The sequence below is a fragment of the Meleagris gallopavo genome, chromosome 10 (genome assembly GCF_905368555.1).
Source record: "Meleagris gallopavo chromosome 10, MGAL_WU_HG_1.1, whole genome shotgun sequence".
NCBI lineage: Eukaryota > Metazoa > Chordata > Aves > Galliformes > Phasianidae > Meleagris > Meleagris gallopavo.
Window position 1 is genome coordinate 28,574,258 of NC_139413.1, and position 19,115 is coordinate 28,593,372.

The following is a 19,115-nucleotide window of genomic DNA, read 5'->3' on the forward strand; positions in this document are numbered from 1 at the left end:
AAAGCTGGAGCCGGCCAACTCCGCAATTGTGACAACAAATTGGAAAGGCCAACTTCCGGAACTACCAATAATCATTACTTAAAGAGCACCTTTATGCACTTTGGGAAATAACTGGGAAACACGCAACCACTCGCCGTGTAGCTGAGTGTCAGCCATTGCGCCGCAGCACTCAGCACACTGACGGCAGTGAGCGCACACAGCAGAGCCGCCCATCCCTGTGGGACGGAACGGATCCGCACAGCCCGCAGGCGGCCGACAGCGAGCAGCGCTGCTCCCACGGCAGCGCCTCTGCGGGTGCTCGTTCAGCACGGCTCGCACAAGGCCCGCCCGCCCCGTTAGGGACAGAGCAGACCGCAGAGGTCGCACAGAGGACGCGTGGGGCTCAGCGGCACCGCCGAAGCCTTCAGAGCCGCCCCGACGCACGAACGCAACTCCGAAACCCTCGGAGCCGCCGGACCCTTCCGCGCTCCGTCCCTGAGCGCCCAGCGCGCCTGCGCGGAGGCTGAGCGACGCTCTCTACACGGCTGCGCAGGCGCCGTTCCCGCGCTTTCCCGGGCGAGGCGGGGGACGCGCGCACGCGCATGCGCGGGCGCCGACGCTCCGCGCCGCGAGGCTGCGTGGGTCGGCGGGGCGCGCGCGCTGCGCCTGCGCGGGGGCGGCGGCGGGGGATTGTGGGATACTGCGGCCCAGGCAGGCTGGTGAGGCGGCCGCGCTGCGCGGCGGAGCTTCTGCGCCAGGCCGCGGTCCGTGGGAGGCCCGCCCGGCCCGGAGGGTGCAGCCGGGGGCCGCTCGGGCCTTGACGCGCTCTTCCCTCTTCTCCCCCCCCGCGGTGTGTTTGTAGCTCCGGCGCGATGGCCTCGAGCAGCGGCACCGACGTGATCCAGGTCACCAACGTCTCCCCCAGCGCCAGCTCCGAGCAGATGCGGACGCTCTTCGGCTTCCTCGGAAAGATCGAGGAGCTGCGCCTCTTCCCCCCGGAGTGAGTCCGCCGCCCTAGGCCCGTCCGCCTCCGCCCCACTCCCTGCGCCCGCCTCCGTGCCCGCGGCCCGGCGGCCGCTCCCGCCCCGCTCCGCCGCCCTCGTGGGAGCGCTGCCGGCCGCGGGGCGATGCCGTGCGGGCTGCGGGACCCCGCCTGCCGGGCCGCGGTTCTGCGGGCTCCCCTCGTTGTGGGGCTGAGCTCCGGAGCTGAAGGCGAGTTTAGGAGGGTGTGCCTTAAAATGAGTGTTTTCCACGCGATCCTTGCTAAAAGTTCCGTGCAAAACCGGCGGCCGGTGCTGTGTTTGACCGTAGCGGGACAGTCTGCTGCGGGGCGGCCCCGTTTTCCGTCGTTCGGTCTTCAGTCCCCGCAGGCAGGTCTGCCCGTCCTGCTGTGCAGAGTGGAGGTGCTGTGCTGGTTTGGGTTGGCTGCTGGAAATTCGGTGCTGGAGATGAAGACGTGGAAGGAAGTGCAGTGTGTGACTGAAGCAGGGGCAGCGGCGGGTGCGAGCACTGCTTTGTTAGCAGCCGGGTAGCTGTGTGTGGTGGCAGAACCCGTGCTGCTCAGCACAGCCAACTGCTTTCAAACAGATGTGATCACTGAGTGTGCTGCTTGGTATTTCCACGTGTTGGCTGGGTTTTCAGGAGAGGTTATTGTTGGCAAAGTCTGTTCCTGAAGCTTTGGGCTGTTTTAGATACATATTAACTTCATACGTTAAAGGATCACTTCTGTTGTTTCAGAAGGGAACAAAGCTCAGCCCAGCAACTTTGTTACCGTGGCTGAGGCAGTCGGCTACGCTTGACTTGGCTCTGTTGCACAAACGTGTGAATTGCTGGCCCCATAGGACCTTGCTCAGTGCAGCTGATGGATCTGTCGTGGATAGCATTGAAGAGAAGTCTGCCATGCATATATCCGAGGATTGGGTTACAGGAGGGATGAGGTGGCTTTGGAGAGCTCTGAATTGTATCCTCGTGTCTGTTGGATGCGTTGGATGCTGGGGGGGATAGCTAGTATCTTCATGGCATCCTTTTGGCACGTATCCTGGTGTAAGGCTGTTTCTGCACGCTGAGTTCCTGCTCTTCCCAGCTCACTTCTGCCTCCTTTGTTCTGGCACTGGTATTGTGGCTCTCACAGCTGTGTCGGGAAGGGCTCTGTGTGACGGTGAAGGAGGCAACGTGGTGCGAATAACCTGAGATTCCAGATGTCTCAAAGCACTAAAGGTCACCGAGAACGTTTGGCCTACATTTCTTTTGTGCTTCAGATCTCTAAATGAAAGAGGATAATGCAGCATCATCCCTTAGGGTTGTTGTGAAGATTGTAGCCTTTGTGAGGAAGTTATTACTATAGAAAAACCACTGAGGAGGTCAGTAGAGAACAGGAAATGTAGTGTAACAAAATGGGTCTGGCACAGGAGATGCAGAAGATACTGAATAGCTGTTGGAGTGAACTGTGTTGTATTTAATGGAAAACTGGGCTTTACTTAAAACTGTGTATGCTATTTAAATGAGGTAAATGTGCAGTTGAAGTTGGAAAAGGCTTTTTTTTCAGGCTGGGATTGCATTTTTAACTTGACGGTTGTGAGGATTTTTCCTGTTGCTCCCTTTGTGCCTCTGTCGGTGCGGAGGTGCCGCTGTGTGCCGGGCTGTGCCGGGAGGTGTGGCCATAGTGGGTGATGGATGGTGGGAGGGGTGCTTGGGGTGTCCGGTTTCGTTTGGAGCCGAGGGGAGAGGAGTATTTGCCAACACGAGTGGGTTCTTTCCTCTGTGCTGAAGGCTCTTCTGTTCCTGTAAACTTGAGGTCCTGACTCTGAGATGGGCAGAAGTGGAGAGGATGGGCTTCTGGCAGAGCTTACAAAATGTACATATGTACCTTTCATAACAAAATCGTACAGGATATATAATGTAGAAAAGCAGATTATGTTGTATGCATCATATAGAAATATTTAAAAATATTTCTGCACACACATATAGAAGATGTCTTGTTTACCTTCTATCAGAATGTACATTTCTGCTCTGAAATGTGGATGCAGAAACCAGTGTGGATTCTGGTCCTCCTGGTGGATGAGTGACCCAGTGCAACAAACAGAGAAATTTATCAGGAAGAAAACATATTTGCTGGAAAATTTAATCTTACAGAGTTAAAGATTAATAAAATTAGGAGTGTATATTATAACTTGGATGTTGTGGTAATTGGCAAAATCTTTTGCCTTCTCTGTAATAATTGCAAGTGACAGTAAGACAACAACTCTCCTCAGAAGAGCAGCTTTGCTTGGTTGTCAATGCTGTGTAGTTACTGTACTGAGAAAAGCATGACAACTTCTGTTCAAAATGAGGAGCACGAGTGGGTGTTCCTGCTCTGGTTCTTCCCACTCTACTATGAATATGGTGATCCTGAAAGACATCTCCTACTTGCACACTATTCATTACAGCCTGTCCATGCTTGATGGTAGAGCAGCAGTAGTGTTGGTGTAAGCAGCAGGAATATCCCTTCAGAAATAAGGTGTACTGTTTGAAATGCAGACTTTGATGTGGCGGAACTTGGAAGGAGGTATGTGGGGGTTAGGAGGTGAGGCTGGAATGCCCAGTTGTCCTGATGTGGTTCAGAATTGATACGTTGTTGAGACACAGTAAATCATTGTGTGTCTCAGCATTCCTTTGCTCAGTGGTGGTGAAGGTGAGCTAGTTGTTGGCATTGGCACTAATGGAAAGAAAAAGTTGTCGTTTTTATTTTATATCATTCTTTTTCTCCTGAACTGTGATAATCCCTATTTTAAGCGATGAAAGACTCGGTCAGTTTTCCAGATAAAACAGTTTGGCACTGTTTTGTGAATTGTTTCTGGATGCTGGTTAGCAAAGGCAGGTCAGTGTGATGAAGACTCGAGGAGTATTCTTGAGAGCTGCTCCTCTGGCTGATTGCTGGCTGAGACCTGGGAGCAGCCTGGCCCTGGCTGGGAAGCACAGCGTTAGGGACTTGATGCTGCTTCCTGTGCCTGCGTGAATCTTCTGTAGGCAGCTCTTAACTCACCTGCTGTGCAGTTCTGTCTGCATAACATTTTCTTTTCCTGTCATGTAATTTGAATCACAGACTAAAGGAAAAATTGCACTTTTCACACCGTATGGACTTCTGGAAATCTATTTTGGAACTGAGTTGATTTTGCCTTCATTCTTTCTGTTGTCGTTGATTTCCCCCTGGGGCTTGCACAGCCTACTGTGCTTTCTTATTCTTGTAGGAGGTAGATGTTTCTAGTCTTTAAATGGACTCAAATTTTCCACATTCTCTTTTGGATTTTCCATACCTGGGGACTTTTGCACAGCCCTGTTGAGGTGCTCACTCTGAGCTGTGCAGTAGGCAGGAGCCTGTCTTGCCAAGAGGCTTATGGTTACAGGTTAGTTGTCCAGGAACTCTTTGCCCTTTTGTGTGATTTCATCTGCAGCATTGCCTACATGATGGTCCTGTATTTGGTTTTGTTCTGTTACTGTTGAATAACAGGCATGTTCTGAGCAGCGTGCCTCCCTCTGAAGGGAGATGGGTGGGTGGGTTCTGTGCTTGTGTTTGGCCACAAGGAGAAGCACAGTGAGGTTTGGGCTACAAGCATTTATGAAATAGTGCTAAGAAGTAAAATAATCATATTTTAATCATTACCTTCTTCATAGTTTACTTCAAAAATCTAATCTGGGTGCTAAAGCAGAGAGTACACGACTCCCATTTCTGAGGGCTTCTGTAGTATATATGTAAGATAGCTCTGTTTTCCTTGAATAAAGTATTTCATAGAATCACAGAATGGCCTGGGTTGCAAAGGCCCACAGTGCTCACCAGTTCCAACCCCCTGCTGTGTGCAGGTCACCAACCAGCAGCCCAGGCTGCCCAGAGCCACATCCAGCCTGGCCTTGAATGCCTGCAGGGATGGGGCATCCACAGCCTCCTTGGGCAACCTGTGCCAGTGCCTCACCACCTCTGGGTGAAAAACTTCCTCCTAATATCCAACCTAAAGCTCCCCTGTCTCATTTAAAACCATTCCCCTTGTCCTGTCACTGTCAACCCTCACAGACGGCCGTTCCCCTCCTGTTTATACTCCCCAGAAACCTCACTGACATTTATTTGTCATTTATTTGTCTCCTTCCTTTCTCACAGATAAGTAATGAAAACTAATTAGCACTTAGGTGACTGGCCATAGATATACCCTGCATGATGGAATTCGGTTTCAGTTACAAACAAGGCACTGAAATTATTTCTGTAATTTTATAAGAGAGCGTCTTCATTCCGTGTAATTTCTTCTGTAAACCCGTCTGACTTTCCAGTTCATGAAAGGAAGAGAGGGCAGCATAATGTCTCATCGCGTCCGATTTGGTTTTACCTCATTAATTTCTCTCCTTCTTTTTCAGTGACTCTCCTTTGCCCGTGTCATCCCGTGTGTGCTTTGTAAAGTTCCACGATCCCGACTCGGCGGTTGTGGCCCAGCACCTGACAAACACTGTGTTCGTTGACAGAGCGCTGATAGTCGTTCCATATGCAGAAGGTTTGTGAATTGTTTAATGGTCTATGAAGCCAGCATATGATGACATTTTATTCCAGTATAGTTCACAAAAATGAGCGTTAGTAAAATGCCAGACGTATGACTATAACATCTAAAAACCCTTGGTATATTGCAATTGGCTCCCGGATTCAATACTGCTTTTATTTAGTGATGCTGAATGAAAATGGGAAGCTTGCCTCTTACTGGTTTTGTGTGTCTTAAGTTTAGAATATTAACAGTTTAGGCAGAATTACTTGCAAATTATGCTCTTTACTGATGTCAGTGAGACATTTTCCTAAATGGAGTTCTGCAAACAGGTCAAAGCTTAAGGGAGACTTTGCCTTAATAGTATTCACACCATTCACGTGTGCGTGAATCTCTTCATGAGAGTGGTTTCTCCCTCCCCGAGAGTCCACGGGAGAGCAGGTTAACACCTCTATGATATGTGCTGCCTTGCACCCAGTGGGGAGCTTCCCTGAAAAGCCATTCATTCACTCTCATTGTGAACTCCAGTATACCAAGGGTTTCAATAGTTAGGATTGAATTTGAAAGTGAGATCTTCCGAGAGGTGCCAAATGGGCACTGGTACTAGTTTTTATTCCAAGTTTTCTTGTTCAGCCATGCTATATTTTAATAGAATTTCACTAAATAATAAACTCTTCTCTCTGTTATTTGTGTGTGTGATTTTTGTAGTGGAGAAGGCAAATGCAAAGCCCTTCCAGATGACTGAAAAACAGTGGGTCCTCTGCAGCTACAGGGGATTCTAGACATTAACTAAAGGCCAGCAAGCACTCAAGTCCCCAAGTGTTTTCCTGGTGTAACCACTTGTTAACTACATTTTCTCTTCTTCTTTTTATTTTTACATTTTAGGGTGTTACAGTAATTTGAAAGGCAATGAGCAGGGTTTTTGGAACTTAAAAACTGTGCTGAGAAGACACCTCTTCTTGCAGAAGTCTTATTAAACTCTTCTAGACTTGCTTTAGAAGTAATTGATTTCCATTGTACTGTTTTCTTGTACTGATTTACTTCTGAAATAATGGGTTTTCCCAAATGGCTTGAATTAAATACCACCTCTGCAGATTAAGTCGTACTACAATAATAAATTTGGTGTACGGTCTGGGTTCAGACCTTTTGTCAAGACATTAAAATGCTATAAGGATGTCTTTGGAGGCCTGGGGAACTGTCTTATCTTTGTATTCCTGCAATTTAAGAGAGATGGAAACTCAATTTCTGGAATGTAGGAATCTGCAGCGTGACCTTTGATTGAGACATGCTGCTTTGGGGAGTACAGAGCACATTCAGAAATTGCTGTGGAGTTGCTGCTTCTGCTTTCCCTACTCCAGGTATTACAGTGTAGTGGAAAGGCATCTTATTCTCCTCTCTGTATTAAAGCATGACATGGTAACAGTCCATCAGTCGGTACCAAAACATTCTCCAAGGCCCATGCTGACAGATGTCAGCGTTTAGCTTTTCCAACAAGGATAAAAATCATACTCCCTGTCAGTCTGATTGTCCATTGTGCTTGGCGGTGGATAAAGCTGGCACGTAAAAAACTCTGCCCAGTAGTTGCAGTTCAGATTGTTTAAAGATAATGAACGACTTTGTTGTATTTTAATGGGCCTGTTTAAGTCACAGAGTTCCTCATGGGCTGTTTCTTATGGTATTACAGAGATTCAGAGTGTGAACAGTTCTGTCCTAATGATGTGGCATATCCCCAGCGATGTGTTCAGCCAATAAAGTTCCGCCCCTCCTTTTGTAACCATGTGCTTTTGTCCCTTAAGGGAGCATCGTTTTACCTCTAATTGCGTGCTGCCAGGGTCCCAATTCAACAAGTTACTTAAGCACCATACAGCACGATTCTTAAAACCACAGTGAAATTGCTCATGTGCTTAAAGTCAGGCAGATGCTTAACTACTGTGCTGAACTGGGCCCTCACATCTCTTATTTTCTGCTGTGATAATTCTGTTTTAATATTGCCTGTCGCTAAAGTAAATGTTTATTATCTGTCTAGTGCAATAATTATCCCATATATCACAAGTGCACTCCAGTTTTAGCACACACAGACATTTTGGTGTTGGCTGTTGCTTTGTGTTATAGAGCTATACACAAAGTCTACGGTAAGGTTTAGTATTCATTGTAATTTTCACTGTGATATTCCTAGATTTGGAAGGAACTCTAAGATTAAAGATGGCTGGGGGGGTATTTAGGTTCTTTGGTTAATGTTTGTTTCTTTTGTCTGTTTCTTTTTCTTTCATTTCTACATATTCATACAGTATTTCATGGTTCTAACAAAGCAGCAGTAAAAAAAGCTCTTGAAGCATGAAAATTAACTGGTGAGGGGCCTCATTGCTTTTTTTAAATTGTAGTTTATTTATTTCTAAATACTTTTTAAAAAAACGAGTAGAGGATCAGATGCATGATTTTTTTTTTTTAATGAATGCAGATCTTCTCTGAGGTGTCTGGAGATGAGTGAGGATTTGTGTTTAGCTGCCGGAAATGTTGTAGCTGCACTAATTTGAAATGTTTAGCTATAATTGATAAATATCCTCTGAGACATAATTTTGCATGCGAAATTACCCCATAATCTCTCTGTAGGTATGTTAATATATTTATGCGTTATGCCCTTTATCTAAATGACCTTTTTCCCCTCCTCTCCCTCCATAACTTTTGGTATCTAAATTGATGGCAGCTCAATGACACGAGCAAGATAACAGTGCTGTGTGTTGTACATTTGTTTATATTATCGGCACTTCTCAGTATAGGTGGAAGGAACCATTACCTTTATTTAACAGTGGTTTTTCTTTTTTGTTGTTGTGTTTTACAGTTCTTTTCCCTGGTTCAGCCTGAACTATATACCAGGCCCTGCTGAAAATACCACCCAACAGTTTTCTTCTGCAGCTTATCCAGTTTCTCTTAAGTGCCCTGTACATATTGTATGTTTTATGATGAGATGCAGTTTCTTAATATGTATTACAGAAACACTACTGGTATTTGCAAATATTTAGTAAAATTGTTTTGTTGAACTCTCATTTTGGGGGCTTGGGCACATTAACAAATTAATCCATCTGTATAGGGCTTTTGCTGTTGGATAGAATGTAAAACACCTACATAAGTACTTGTTTCGTGGTAGGACCCTTCAAATTACCCGTGCAGAGCAGGCAGTACAGTAAGACGCTTGTCTTAGTTGGCTGCAAGATTTGGGGCCAGAAGTTTCTTCCGTAGCAGCATTCTTGGTACAATAAGCATGGCACATATTGGAACATAAGCATTTTACTGCACAGGTAAGGAATGTGCCACGATGTACCGTACGTATGCACCCGCAGACACACACACACAGCCTGTATTGGAAGATCTGCAGTCTGTCATTTTTATTTGACAAGTCAGCAAAAGCCCTACGCTTGATTCAGCAAAAAATATTTCCGTACCTTCTCTTTAAGTTTTACAAATTTGATATGGTAGGTGTAAAAGAAAACATAGTGAACTGTACCATATTATTAACCCCTAAATCAAACTTTTTTTGTCTTGTGTATCTTGATTTTTCTGTGTGCTTTGTAGTGAAGCAGCCGACACGAGTCGTTGTTCATAAAACAGCTTTTGAAAGTTGAGAGCACACCCCTGGAGAACCGACTGTGCTTGCTTACGTTTGGTTCATGACTTAAAAATCGAGTACAGGTGATGAAATCTTGGCAGTGTTAACAAAAAAGTAGTGTGTATTGTGCTATTTTTTTTTGCTCTAGATACTTAACCTTTTGTAGAGAAAAAGGAACAGTCAAATTTTCACGCATTGAAGTTTCGTTCTGACAAAAAAAATTAATGATAAATATTAATAGCCATCAAGCTTTGTATTTTAGCAAACATAAGTACTTTCAACAAACTCAGGTGGTGTATCAGGGAGACATTTTCTTGGGTGTATTTGTGTATTTTCTGCTTTAGAAAAAGAATGCATTCTAATGCCAGGCTATTTCTCTGCAGGAGTCATTCCTGATGAGACTAAGGCTTTGTCTCTCTTGGCACCAGCTAATGCTGTGGCAGGTCTGCTGCCTGGAGGTGGACTCCTGCCTACTCCCAACCCACTTTCTCAGGTAGGCCTTCTGGTTGGTCGGATGAAGGGAACCCATTGCTGGGTGCTCACTTCTTCCCAGTTGGTTGGTTGGTGTGTTTCCAGACAGACCCACTGGTGTGCTGGTGTCGAGGCACAGAGTGTTTTGTTTGGACACCTTTATGGATGGTGTTGTTGCAGCACTCTGATACAGTTTTTGCCAGAAGGTTGATGAGTTGTTAGGAGGATTCTCTGATGTGCCACTGCAGGAGTCTCACGGTTTGCACCTCAGATCTCTTTTCTCTCCATTATACGCTTACTGACAGATCTGACAAGGAGCAGAGATCTTACGGATGGAGTTTAAATTCCTGAGTTTCAAGGGTGTTGTGCTGTGGAGAAATAACTTCCAGTAATATTACAGCTGAGGGAGGAAAAAGTTGCAGCGTGTGTTTGCTCTTTAAATACACAGAAATCATGTGGAAGATGAACGGTAAAAAAAAAAATATATTACAGAATAATAAGTTCAAAGCACATCTTATTAGAGCACAGAATCAAAGTGCAGGAGGCAGATCAGTAAGAGTAAAAGGCTTCGTTAGCTCTGCGTTTCTCAGATCTGCTTCTTCAGGTTGTGCTTTTTGCACTTCTGACTTCTCTTGTTTCTGACTGTGAAAGATGAACTTGCACTGAGTTGTTCAGAAGCTCCAGAGCTGGGCTTTGAATCCTGGGGAAAGTTACAGAAGAATGAGGTCACTGGCTCAGAAACTTCAAGTGAATTTTCATGGTGACTCCTGACAGCTTCATTTTAGAATGTTTATGGGTCGTATGGAGACTTCAAGAGTTTTTACCAGTTGAATGTTGCTCTGACTAATTGCTGTCTTTGTTACAGATTGGTGCTGTTCCTTTAGCTGCTCTCGGAGCTCCTGCTCTCGATCCTGCCCTTGCTGCACTCGGGCTTCCTGGAGCAAACTTAAACTCTCAGGTGTGTCACATGTTGTGCAGCGTTCTCTTAGGTCTCACACTATATGAAATAACAAGCTGAAGATCTGGAATTTGGTTTTTTTGCTACCCTCTTCTGCAGTGAAAAGCAATTTTCAGTTATATCAGTTCAGCAGCCACCGTCTGAAAATCCCATGATTGATTTTTCTGAGCACTCTTCAGAAGAAATGGTATCTGTAGTACTTTTAAATTAAATGTCAGAAGAACCTATGAATAGTTTGAGACTGGCAGTGGAATGCTTTAAATGCATCATTACCATCCTATGAATCTGTCTTATGACAGATCAGCAGTAAAAAATGATGGTTGGCTCCTTCATTCTGTACTTGTAGGAAACACCAAGACTTGGTTAGATTGTAGCTTTGTAAGACTGGGGAAAAGAGAAAAGATTTCAAGTACTAAGAAATAGTGAGTAGAACACTGAGTTAATGTCTGAGGTATGAGAACCAGATACTGTATGGAGAACATAATCTACAGATGAAAGAAGCATTTATTTATTGCAGTGCTGAGGAAATTCCTCATCAGGCATTCTTTTTATGCAAGCCACGTGTGCTAACAAAAGCAAATAATGCTGACGTGGAAATGAAAGAAAGAAAAAATAAGCATTTTAAACTGCTTATTAGAAAAATATACATTTGGAATGATTATTTTCCTTTGTCCATTAAGCCAGTTGGACTGCAAGACTGGATTCTGCACATGGCTGCCTCTCTGTACATGAGATTGCTGGAAACAAAAGGTTTTGCTTTGTTAATGTACTGTTGGTTCAGGAAGTGGCCAGAGGTGGTAATATCTGCATTTACTGAAGAGCTGCAAAAAGAACTTAATGCAATTCTTAGAGTGAAGAAACTCTGCTTGTTTTTTAAGTTGACACAGAACTTCTGCTGGGCGTGTGTCTAATGAAGTCTGTGTTCTTGAAGTAACAGTGAACCAACCTGTGCATAGAATAAGTGTGTTCATTTTCATTTGGAAGTGCTTTGATTCTGTCTGGGGAAGGCTGCTTGGCTCTTTGGGAGGAAGAAGTGTCCTCAAAATGCAGTGGGCAGACACTCATCCCCAGCCACAAGCTCTAAAACAGAGCTGTGTATCTTTTTGTCTGTAACTTGTAGGGGGCTGTTTGTTTACAGGGGCTGATTTAGTCACTGCCAGTGGTACACTGACATCTTCAGCACGTGCTTCTTCCAACATGATTTTAACTTCTTCTCCCCCACAGTCTCTTGCAGCAGATCAGCTACTCAAACTGATGAGCACAGTGGATCCAAAGTAAGTTTTGTTATTTACAAGTAGTTGTACTTGTGGGAAACACTTTCTTCTGGGAACGACATCTGTGATTCAGAATCCCATGGTTGTGCTACTGGATCTAATTAAGGTTGGAGAAACCTCGTGCTGTGGGGGTCATTGCTGATTCTGTCTGCTCTGGTGGGAAGAAGAGGACAGGAAACTAAGATTATTGTGCCTTGGATCTATGAAATAACCATAAAAATATAAAATAACCAGTGAATCTCTGCAATTTCATTTTGCTAGAGACAGAAAGTTTCATGTGTGCAGTTTTTGTCTCTCTTGTGCCTGTAATGTAATGGTGCAGCTTGCAGCCAGAGCCCTTGAGAGCACGATGGCTGAGAACGAGCCAAGATGAGCAACAACTGTAAATGACTGCAGTAGCAGCCGTTATTTATTATTATTTATGGCTTACCAAGAGCCATGTTTGCGACTGTTTTGTATGGCTGCCTCCATCACAGACTTATTTCTCTGTTACCTGAATGATAGGCTGCAAACTGGCAGTGTGGGCTTGTGTGTTTTGGATGTATAAATATGCTGAATACATAAATTTTTTATTTTCCAGGTTGAACCATGTAGCTGCAGGTCTTGTTTCACCAAGTCTGAAATCAGATACCTCCAGTAAAGAAATAGAAGAAGCTATGAAAAGAGTACGAGAAGCACAGTCATTAATTTCTGCTGCTATAGAGCCAGGTGATGTTCAATTGTAGAATCCTTCATTCATGCTGGTGGTTTGACATGGTATATAGAGGTTCACTATTAGTTTAATGCTCTTATCTTCTATGGTGGCTGGATTTATAATTCACTAGTGTGAACACAGTAATTGCTGTACACTGTGCTGCAGTTGTCCTGTAGATGCAGGGAGACTTAGCCTCAAATTATGTTTGCTCTTGGCAATTATTTCCTTTCGTTATGAGTTGTAAGAGTGTTTTGCAGTTATGAGTTGTAAGAGTGTTGCAGCAGTTTGTTCACAATTGTATCCAGTAAGAATGAGGAGTAACTTGGAACAAATTGAAAGCAATCGGAGAGGTTCCTTAGCCTTCATAAAACTAGCAGAAGAGATTTTAACAAAGCTTCTCATTGCCTTCCAGCTGTTATTCTCTACGTGGCTTAAATTAAAAACTTCCTGGATTTTGACTTCTTCAGTTTTGCACATGAATTTGTGGATTTTTATTTCATGCATGTCTTTGTCATCTGTTCTTTTGAGAAAAGGGAGAGCTACAGTTTAACTTCTTTGTTGTGCTTACATCTGCAGTGTGAAGTCCAACTTGGTTTTCTTTATAAAATTTTCTTGGGTACTAAAATAACACTAGTCTAAAAAAACTTTTTCTTTTTAACTCCAGACAAAAAAGATGAAAAAAGAAGGCATTCGAGGTCAAGATCGCGCTCAAGGAGGAGGAGGACACCTTCTTCATCTAGACACAGGTAGTTACTGGATGTGCTTCTAAAAGCAAAACAGAAACAGAACACGGCTGGAATGATGTGTTCAGAATCACTTCTTTGGAGGGACACTCGGAGGCGTGGAAGAGCTGTGAGGAAAACTATCAGTGTGGTTTGCCTGAATGGCAGTGTGAGATGAAGGCCTGCTCCTCTTTCTGTAGGAAGGGTTGGAGAGCAATGCTTGCAAAAAATACCTTTAAAAATACTTTAAACTACAGCAGCAAGAACTTCAGGAGCAGTTGAGTAGCACATCTACTGATGTGGCTTCCTTGCCTATGTGAGTTTGGACTGGTTTTAAAAAACAGACTACTTATTTCAGAAAAGCAGCAGCTTAGCACAAGCCTTGATTTTACGTGGGTCTTACTGCTCTCAACAATTTCAGTTGTTGTAGGCAGTCTATTTTGCAATGTTTCCTTAAACCTCTCTTCTTTTTTCAACGTCTTCCCAATGTGCTTATGTGGGAATGACAGTTTGTCTTAAAACCAGGCACTGGGAGACTTGTGTGAGCACCAGTATTCATGCTCAGAATCTGCTGGGCTGCTTGTTTCTTGTATGTGCAGCACATTCAGTTAGATCTGTTCACGTATCCTGACTAGGGTGTAATGCTGACCTGCCTAAGCAGAAGTACTTTTGGCTTATTTATATTGTCAGCTTGTCAACTCCCAGTTAGACAGCGTGTGCCAGCAGCCTTTGTGAAGCTGTTATAACTGACCTTCTCATTTGTACTTCTTTGCTGTTTGCCCATCAGGTTTGTATTTGGTTTCAGTGTTTTAAACATTTCTTCACACTTCAGTAGCACTTGCCAGTTTTCCTCTCCAGTAGGACTGCTGTTTTCCTAGAAGCAGGGCGTTAAGGAAGCTGACTGAAAAACCACTCGTCTTGTTTGGTTTTCTGTACTTTTTTGTTTCCTCCATTGCAGCACAGTTAGCATGAATCTGATCAACATTTCATGTATTTAACTCTCACTGCAATGTACTTTTGGTAGACGGTCAAGAAGCAGATCAAGGAGAAGGTCCCATTCAAAATCAAGAAGCAGGAGGCGATCTAAAAGTCCAAGGCGAAGAAGATCTCATTCCAGAGAGAGAAGTAGGAGATCCAGGAGCACATCCAAAACCAGGTAATCCTTCACTAGACTATTTGCTAGCAATTGAGTTGTAAAATTCAGGTGTTTAATTTAAAAGAGGAACTCGTGGCTTTATAATAATAGCAATCTCTTGTTATGCCCTTATAGAGCTTGCCCTACACGTGTGCAGTCAGTTGTGTGGAAAATACACGCCGTGCTTTTCCTCAGAGCTGCCAGGCACTGTGGGTTGGCTGTGGGTTCTGCACGGGCTGCCTTTGGGAAACAGGGAACGTGGGCATCTAGGCTTACAGATCTTGTGCTGTTTGCACACAATAGTTTTTATAACAAAACTGTTCTTATATTTATTAATAGGTAATTATCTTTTTGGTTTCTTTTCTATTACTATCAGTGTGACTAGAAAAAAATGCTAAAATATATGCTATCCTATGAAGATGTCATGTCTTCGTTCATTTTTTTTTTGTATAGCAGAAGTAGTGAAAGCTACTTGAATAGCCTGCAAATGACTTAAACATAAATGTCTGTTTTACTGAAAGGGATAAAAAGAAAGAAGAGAAAGAAAAGAAACGTTCTAAGACTCCCCCCAAAAGCTACAGCACAACGAGGAGATCCAGAAGCACAAGCAGGTATGGTGGAAAGCGTGTGAAAAACATGGTTGTTCTCTATTTCCAGCATACCTGGTCCACATCAATGGAAATAACATTCTTGTAATTAGTAGGATGATGATTGCTGTGGATATATTGGGGATGGGATATATGGGGCCAGCGGTTTCTTCGTTAAGGTGGTGGTATAATAGGAAGTGGCTTACTCTGCTGGTCAGCAGTTGCATGGGCTTTGCAGTACTGCTGATAGTAGATAACATCTTCCACTTATATTGTATATTTACTACATTTGGAACTAATTCTGGAGCCACAGATGTATTTGGAGCTTAAAAAAAAAAAAAAAGCTTTAATGATTCTTTCCTGCAGAGAAAGACGGCGTAGAAGAAGCAGGAGTGGAACACGGTCACCTAAAAAACCCAGGTCACCTAAGAGGAAAATGTCACGGTCCCCATCTCCCAGAAGGTCAGTGAGCCTCTTGGCTGAAAAATGCATCCAGGGGAAAATTGCTAACGTGAACTGAAGCAAAGACCAGATGGGGTTAGTCTGGATATGGTACGAATAGGGCTTGTCTCTTCTCCCTAGCCCACGAGCTGGCTCCTTGAGTGGATCCGCTGCCTCCTTTATCGTAACTTAATCAGCTTCAGGAATGGAGCTTCTGTAGCACCCAAGAGCTCCAAAGCAGGGGTGTTCAGGGCTGAGGAGCAGCAGGCAGCCGGCACCTTTGGCTCTGTGCAGTGGTGCTCAGCTGACTTCTGGGTGGACATCTGATCATCTTCTCTCCAGCAGGTGGTTCCTTAGTAAAACACTGAGGTTTTGCCTTTGTTAACAGAAGCACAGCTGTAGCTTTGTGGTGGCTGTGTTTGATCAGAGCTGAGGAATGGGGAGTTTTGGTTATTTTCTGAAAGCAAATGGCACCGTCGTTGCCCATAGTTCTTTCTGCCTTTGGATTTTAACGGTCTGGATGTAATTTGGGTTTCTGTTCATGGAACAGTACGATTGTGGTTTTCATTCTTCTACATATTTTATCACTGTAGGCATAAAAAGGAAAAAAAGAAGGATAAAGACAAAGAGAGAAGTAGAGATGAGAGGGAACGGTCAACCAGCAAGAAAAAAAAAAGCAAAGACAAAGAGAAGGATCGGGAACGAAAATCTGAGAGCGATAAGGATGTGAAAGTATGTTTAAGGACCTGTTTATCTTCCCCGCCTTTGCTGTAGAGTTGGCCTTGTGCCCACAGGGGCTATGAAAGCAAGTTTTAATTTATTTTTTTTATCTCGGCAAAGCAGGTCACAAGGGATTATGATGAAGAGGAACAGGGATATGACAGCGAGAAGGAGAAAAAGGAAGAAAAGAAAATGGCAGATTCTTCTTCTCCTAAAGTAAAGGAGTCTGCGGCTGAGAAAGGAAGTGGAGAATCAGCAAGGGAGTCCAAAGTAAATGGGGATGATCACCACGAAGAGGATATGGATATGAGTGACTGAATTTTGCCTTTGCAGTGAACACGGCTGCAGACGTGCATCAGTGTCATTCCTGTGTGATTCTTTTATGCTGTACTTGTTAATCCTAAATCTAGATGTATACAGCTCCAAGCTATACATGGTTTGTAAGGCTCCTGATACTAACTCACATCAAAAGCTTTCTAGAAAGGTAACCATCCTTGTTATGGCCGAAAGGGATTGTGTAGCCAAGCAATTTTTACTAACTTGGTGATGCTTCAAGCAAAAGTAAAAAGCTGCATGCATCTACAGCAGGCATGGACTGTTTGTTGTATGATCTCCTGTAGTAAATCAGCTCACTTATGATAGTGTTTCTAGACTTTGATTCATTGCAGTAATAGAGCAGTTTAGGGAATGCACTGACTGCATGTTGATTGTGGCAGAAACATCCTAAATGTTCTAAAATCCTACAACATACAGTGGATCTACTTAAGGGTCTTAAGTGTGACTACACAGAAAAAAAAAATTGACAGTTCATCTGAAAAGAAGCATTCTGACATAGGTAGGGTTTGTTTTGTTCTAAGCCACATGGCTGAGCTTCTGTTTTGGGGGTTTTTGTTTTGTCTTTGGTTTTTGTTTCCTTGTTTTTTCCCCGTGGGTTTTGTTTTGGCTTTGACAAAATTAAAATGCACTGACCTTTTGGAGGGCTGACTTTCACCTGTCGGTTCCAGTCTTTCATCTGTTGGTTCACATCCACCCCAGGCAGCAAAAAGTGATGAGCTGTAAATGGTTCTGAGCTTTTGTGCTTCAGCTGTGGGAAGTGAAAATCCCTGCTTGATCAGTGCCCGGTGATTAGAAGTCGATAAAAACTGCAGTTCTCCCAATCAGGTTGTCCTATTTGTTCGTGAGCTGAACACGTGGGTACAAGGTAGTGCATTTTAAAATTGACCTTCGTATGCTTTTAAAAGCAAGTCTACTTGATAATGTACTTTTTACTTGATCTCAAGTTGTATAAACTAATTTGTGTTTACTGTCACTGCAGTAGTAATCTTATGCACACAGTGATTCCACGTTATATGCAAAGTAGTTAGGCGAGCAGTTTTCTTAGTTACAGAAGTTCAACAGCTTTTACTTTTGTGCAGGTAAAAAGACAAAAGTAGGCTACAGTCTGTGCCATGTTGATGTACAGTTTCTGAAATTGTTTTACAAAACTTTGATAATAAAACCCTTAAACTTATACTCCTGTTCCTATAAAACTGTACTGGTATTTATTTACACTGCTGAGTGTGTGAGACTTTACCTCGTTGTTTTCTTCACCTATCTATTTCAAAAAGTCCGTAAGAGCTCCATCTTTTTCTATGATTTGTAAGAGCTGTGAGTGCAGTGACAAAGCTGCTCTGCCACAGGGAGCTCTGAGAGGCTGGGAGCAGAGGGAACAGGCCTGAATGGTAGGAAGGGGCAAATGCTTTTTAAAAGAAACATGGCTTTGTAAATCTTTTTGTATTTCCATTGATCTTTTATCTTCAGGATGCGAACGGAAGGCACAGCAGCAGGAAGCAGCGAGTGCTTTGTGTGCATACAGTAAGTTTGGGAAGGAAACTGTGAGTGGCACTTGAACTTCTTGAATCCCATGGGTCTGACCACCTGCTTTTTAATCTGTCCTTTTGCCATAGGAGAAGTGAATTTGCCATTTACAGATGCAGTGTCATTTTTTTAGAATTTGTAGAAATGTAAATTTTTACCAACTGTTTTGAGTATTTTGTCAATACAGAGAGGTATATGTCACAAAACCAGTTCTAGCCTTTTATTTCTGACAGTGCAGAGAACATGATAGTTCTTGTAATAAAATACGGACACAGATGAGGTGCATGATGTCTTCATAGATGTGCCTTTTTAGTTGTCATCAGGATATTTATATGTGAAGTATAAGAACATGAAACAATTTATAGTAATAAAGTAAACCTCCTTGATCCTTAGACATTGGTGTCGTGGAAGTCATTAACGTGCCGTCCATTAACGAGCCAGATCCTTCGCAGGGCGCTGAGCTGAAGGGGGGAAGCGCAGGACTGACTTGCCTTTAATTGTCTTACGGCTTCCAGCTCAGGCTGGTAGCAAAGTGCCACCTCTCCACTGCGTGCCTCAGGCTGCCTGAGCCCAGTGGTACCAACTGGGGAACCAAGGGGGTGTTTGCTGGGGATGTGCACGTGACGTCTCGTTGCCTCCCATGTAAGTGAGGCAATGCCTGGCTTCTGCAGACGTGGGGCTGAGCTGGGATGCCGAGTGCCTGAGGGGCCAGCTTGTTGCAGTGCTGCCTTCTTAGAGTCCAGTGCTGCCATCTCCCGCAGTGCTTGGGCCTCTGCTGCCCTTCTGTGCCCTGCAGCCGAGTGCCAGCTCTCACACAGCGCCGAGTAATTTCATTTTAGTGATTTAAATGGAATAATTATTGCTGAAAATGAGATCTCCTGCCTCTAGAGATGAGGCTTTCCATGTGGTCTGATAGTCTCTGCATTACTTAATTAGTTCAACCCTTACTGAGTAGCAGCTTCTGCTGCCCTGGCATGTCTAAAGGTGGCTTTAACTCACAGTAGGGACTTGCAGGATTGTTTTGTTAGCACTTAAAATTGCACAGCAGTGTGCGCACATGGAGGCAGCACTGCCCAGAGCTGTTGGCTCAGCCACAGATAAAAGAACTGAGTAACAAGTGCACTAATTGTGAGCTGAAGGGTGAGAGAAAATCCCTCCTTGCTTTTCTCCCATTTCTG

At 44.0% G+C, this 19,115-nt stretch overlaps 1 protein-coding gene across 3 annotated transcripts; it reads left to right on the top strand.

Annotated features, from left to right (window-relative positions):
* The first annotated feature begins 548 nt into the window (after positions 1 to 548).
* Positions 549 to 18,329, top strand: SRSF11 (serine and arginine rich splicing factor 11). 3 transcript variants are annotated; one of them, XM_085232414.1, is made up of 13 exons: positions 549 to 698; positions 842 to 979; positions 5,359 to 5,492; positions 9,462 to 9,571; positions 10,415 to 10,507; positions 11,732 to 11,781; positions 12,362 to 12,489; positions 13,140 to 13,221; positions 14,222 to 14,353; positions 14,854 to 14,943; positions 15,286 to 15,381; positions 15,954 to 16,092; positions 16,201 to 18,329. In XM_085232414.1, the coding sequence occupies exons 2-13, from the start codon at positions 852 to 854 to the stop codon at positions 16,396 to 16,398; spliced, it is 1,380 nt and encodes a 459-aa protein (XP_085088540.1). In that variant the 5' UTR covers positions 549 to 698; positions 842 to 851; the 3' UTR covers positions 16,399 to 18,329. The 3 variants fall into 3 exon arrangements, with proteins under 3 accessions (XP_085088540.1, XP_085088541.1, XP_085088542.1); XM_085232415.1 differs by having other exon boundaries at positions 647 to 743; XM_085232416.1 differs by having other exon boundaries at positions 658 to 979; positions 16,204 to 18,329.
* Positions 18,330 to 19,115: the final 786 nt, after the last annotated feature.

Excerpts from the sequence above, each read along its gene's own strand:
- SRSF11 (XM_085232414.1), top strand. The coding sequence starts at position 852 with ATGGCCTCGAGCAGCGGCACCGACGTGATCCAGGTCACCAACGTCTCC. Across the intron at positions 5,493-9,461 it reads AGTCGTTCCATATGCAGAAG|GAGTCATTCCTGATGAGACT; the intron begins GTTTGTGAATTG and ends ATTTCTCTGCAG. Across the intron at positions 10,508-11,731 it reads GAGCAAACTTAAACTCTCAG|TCTCTTGCAGCAGATCAGCT; the intron begins GTGTGTCACATG and ends TCTCCCCCACAG.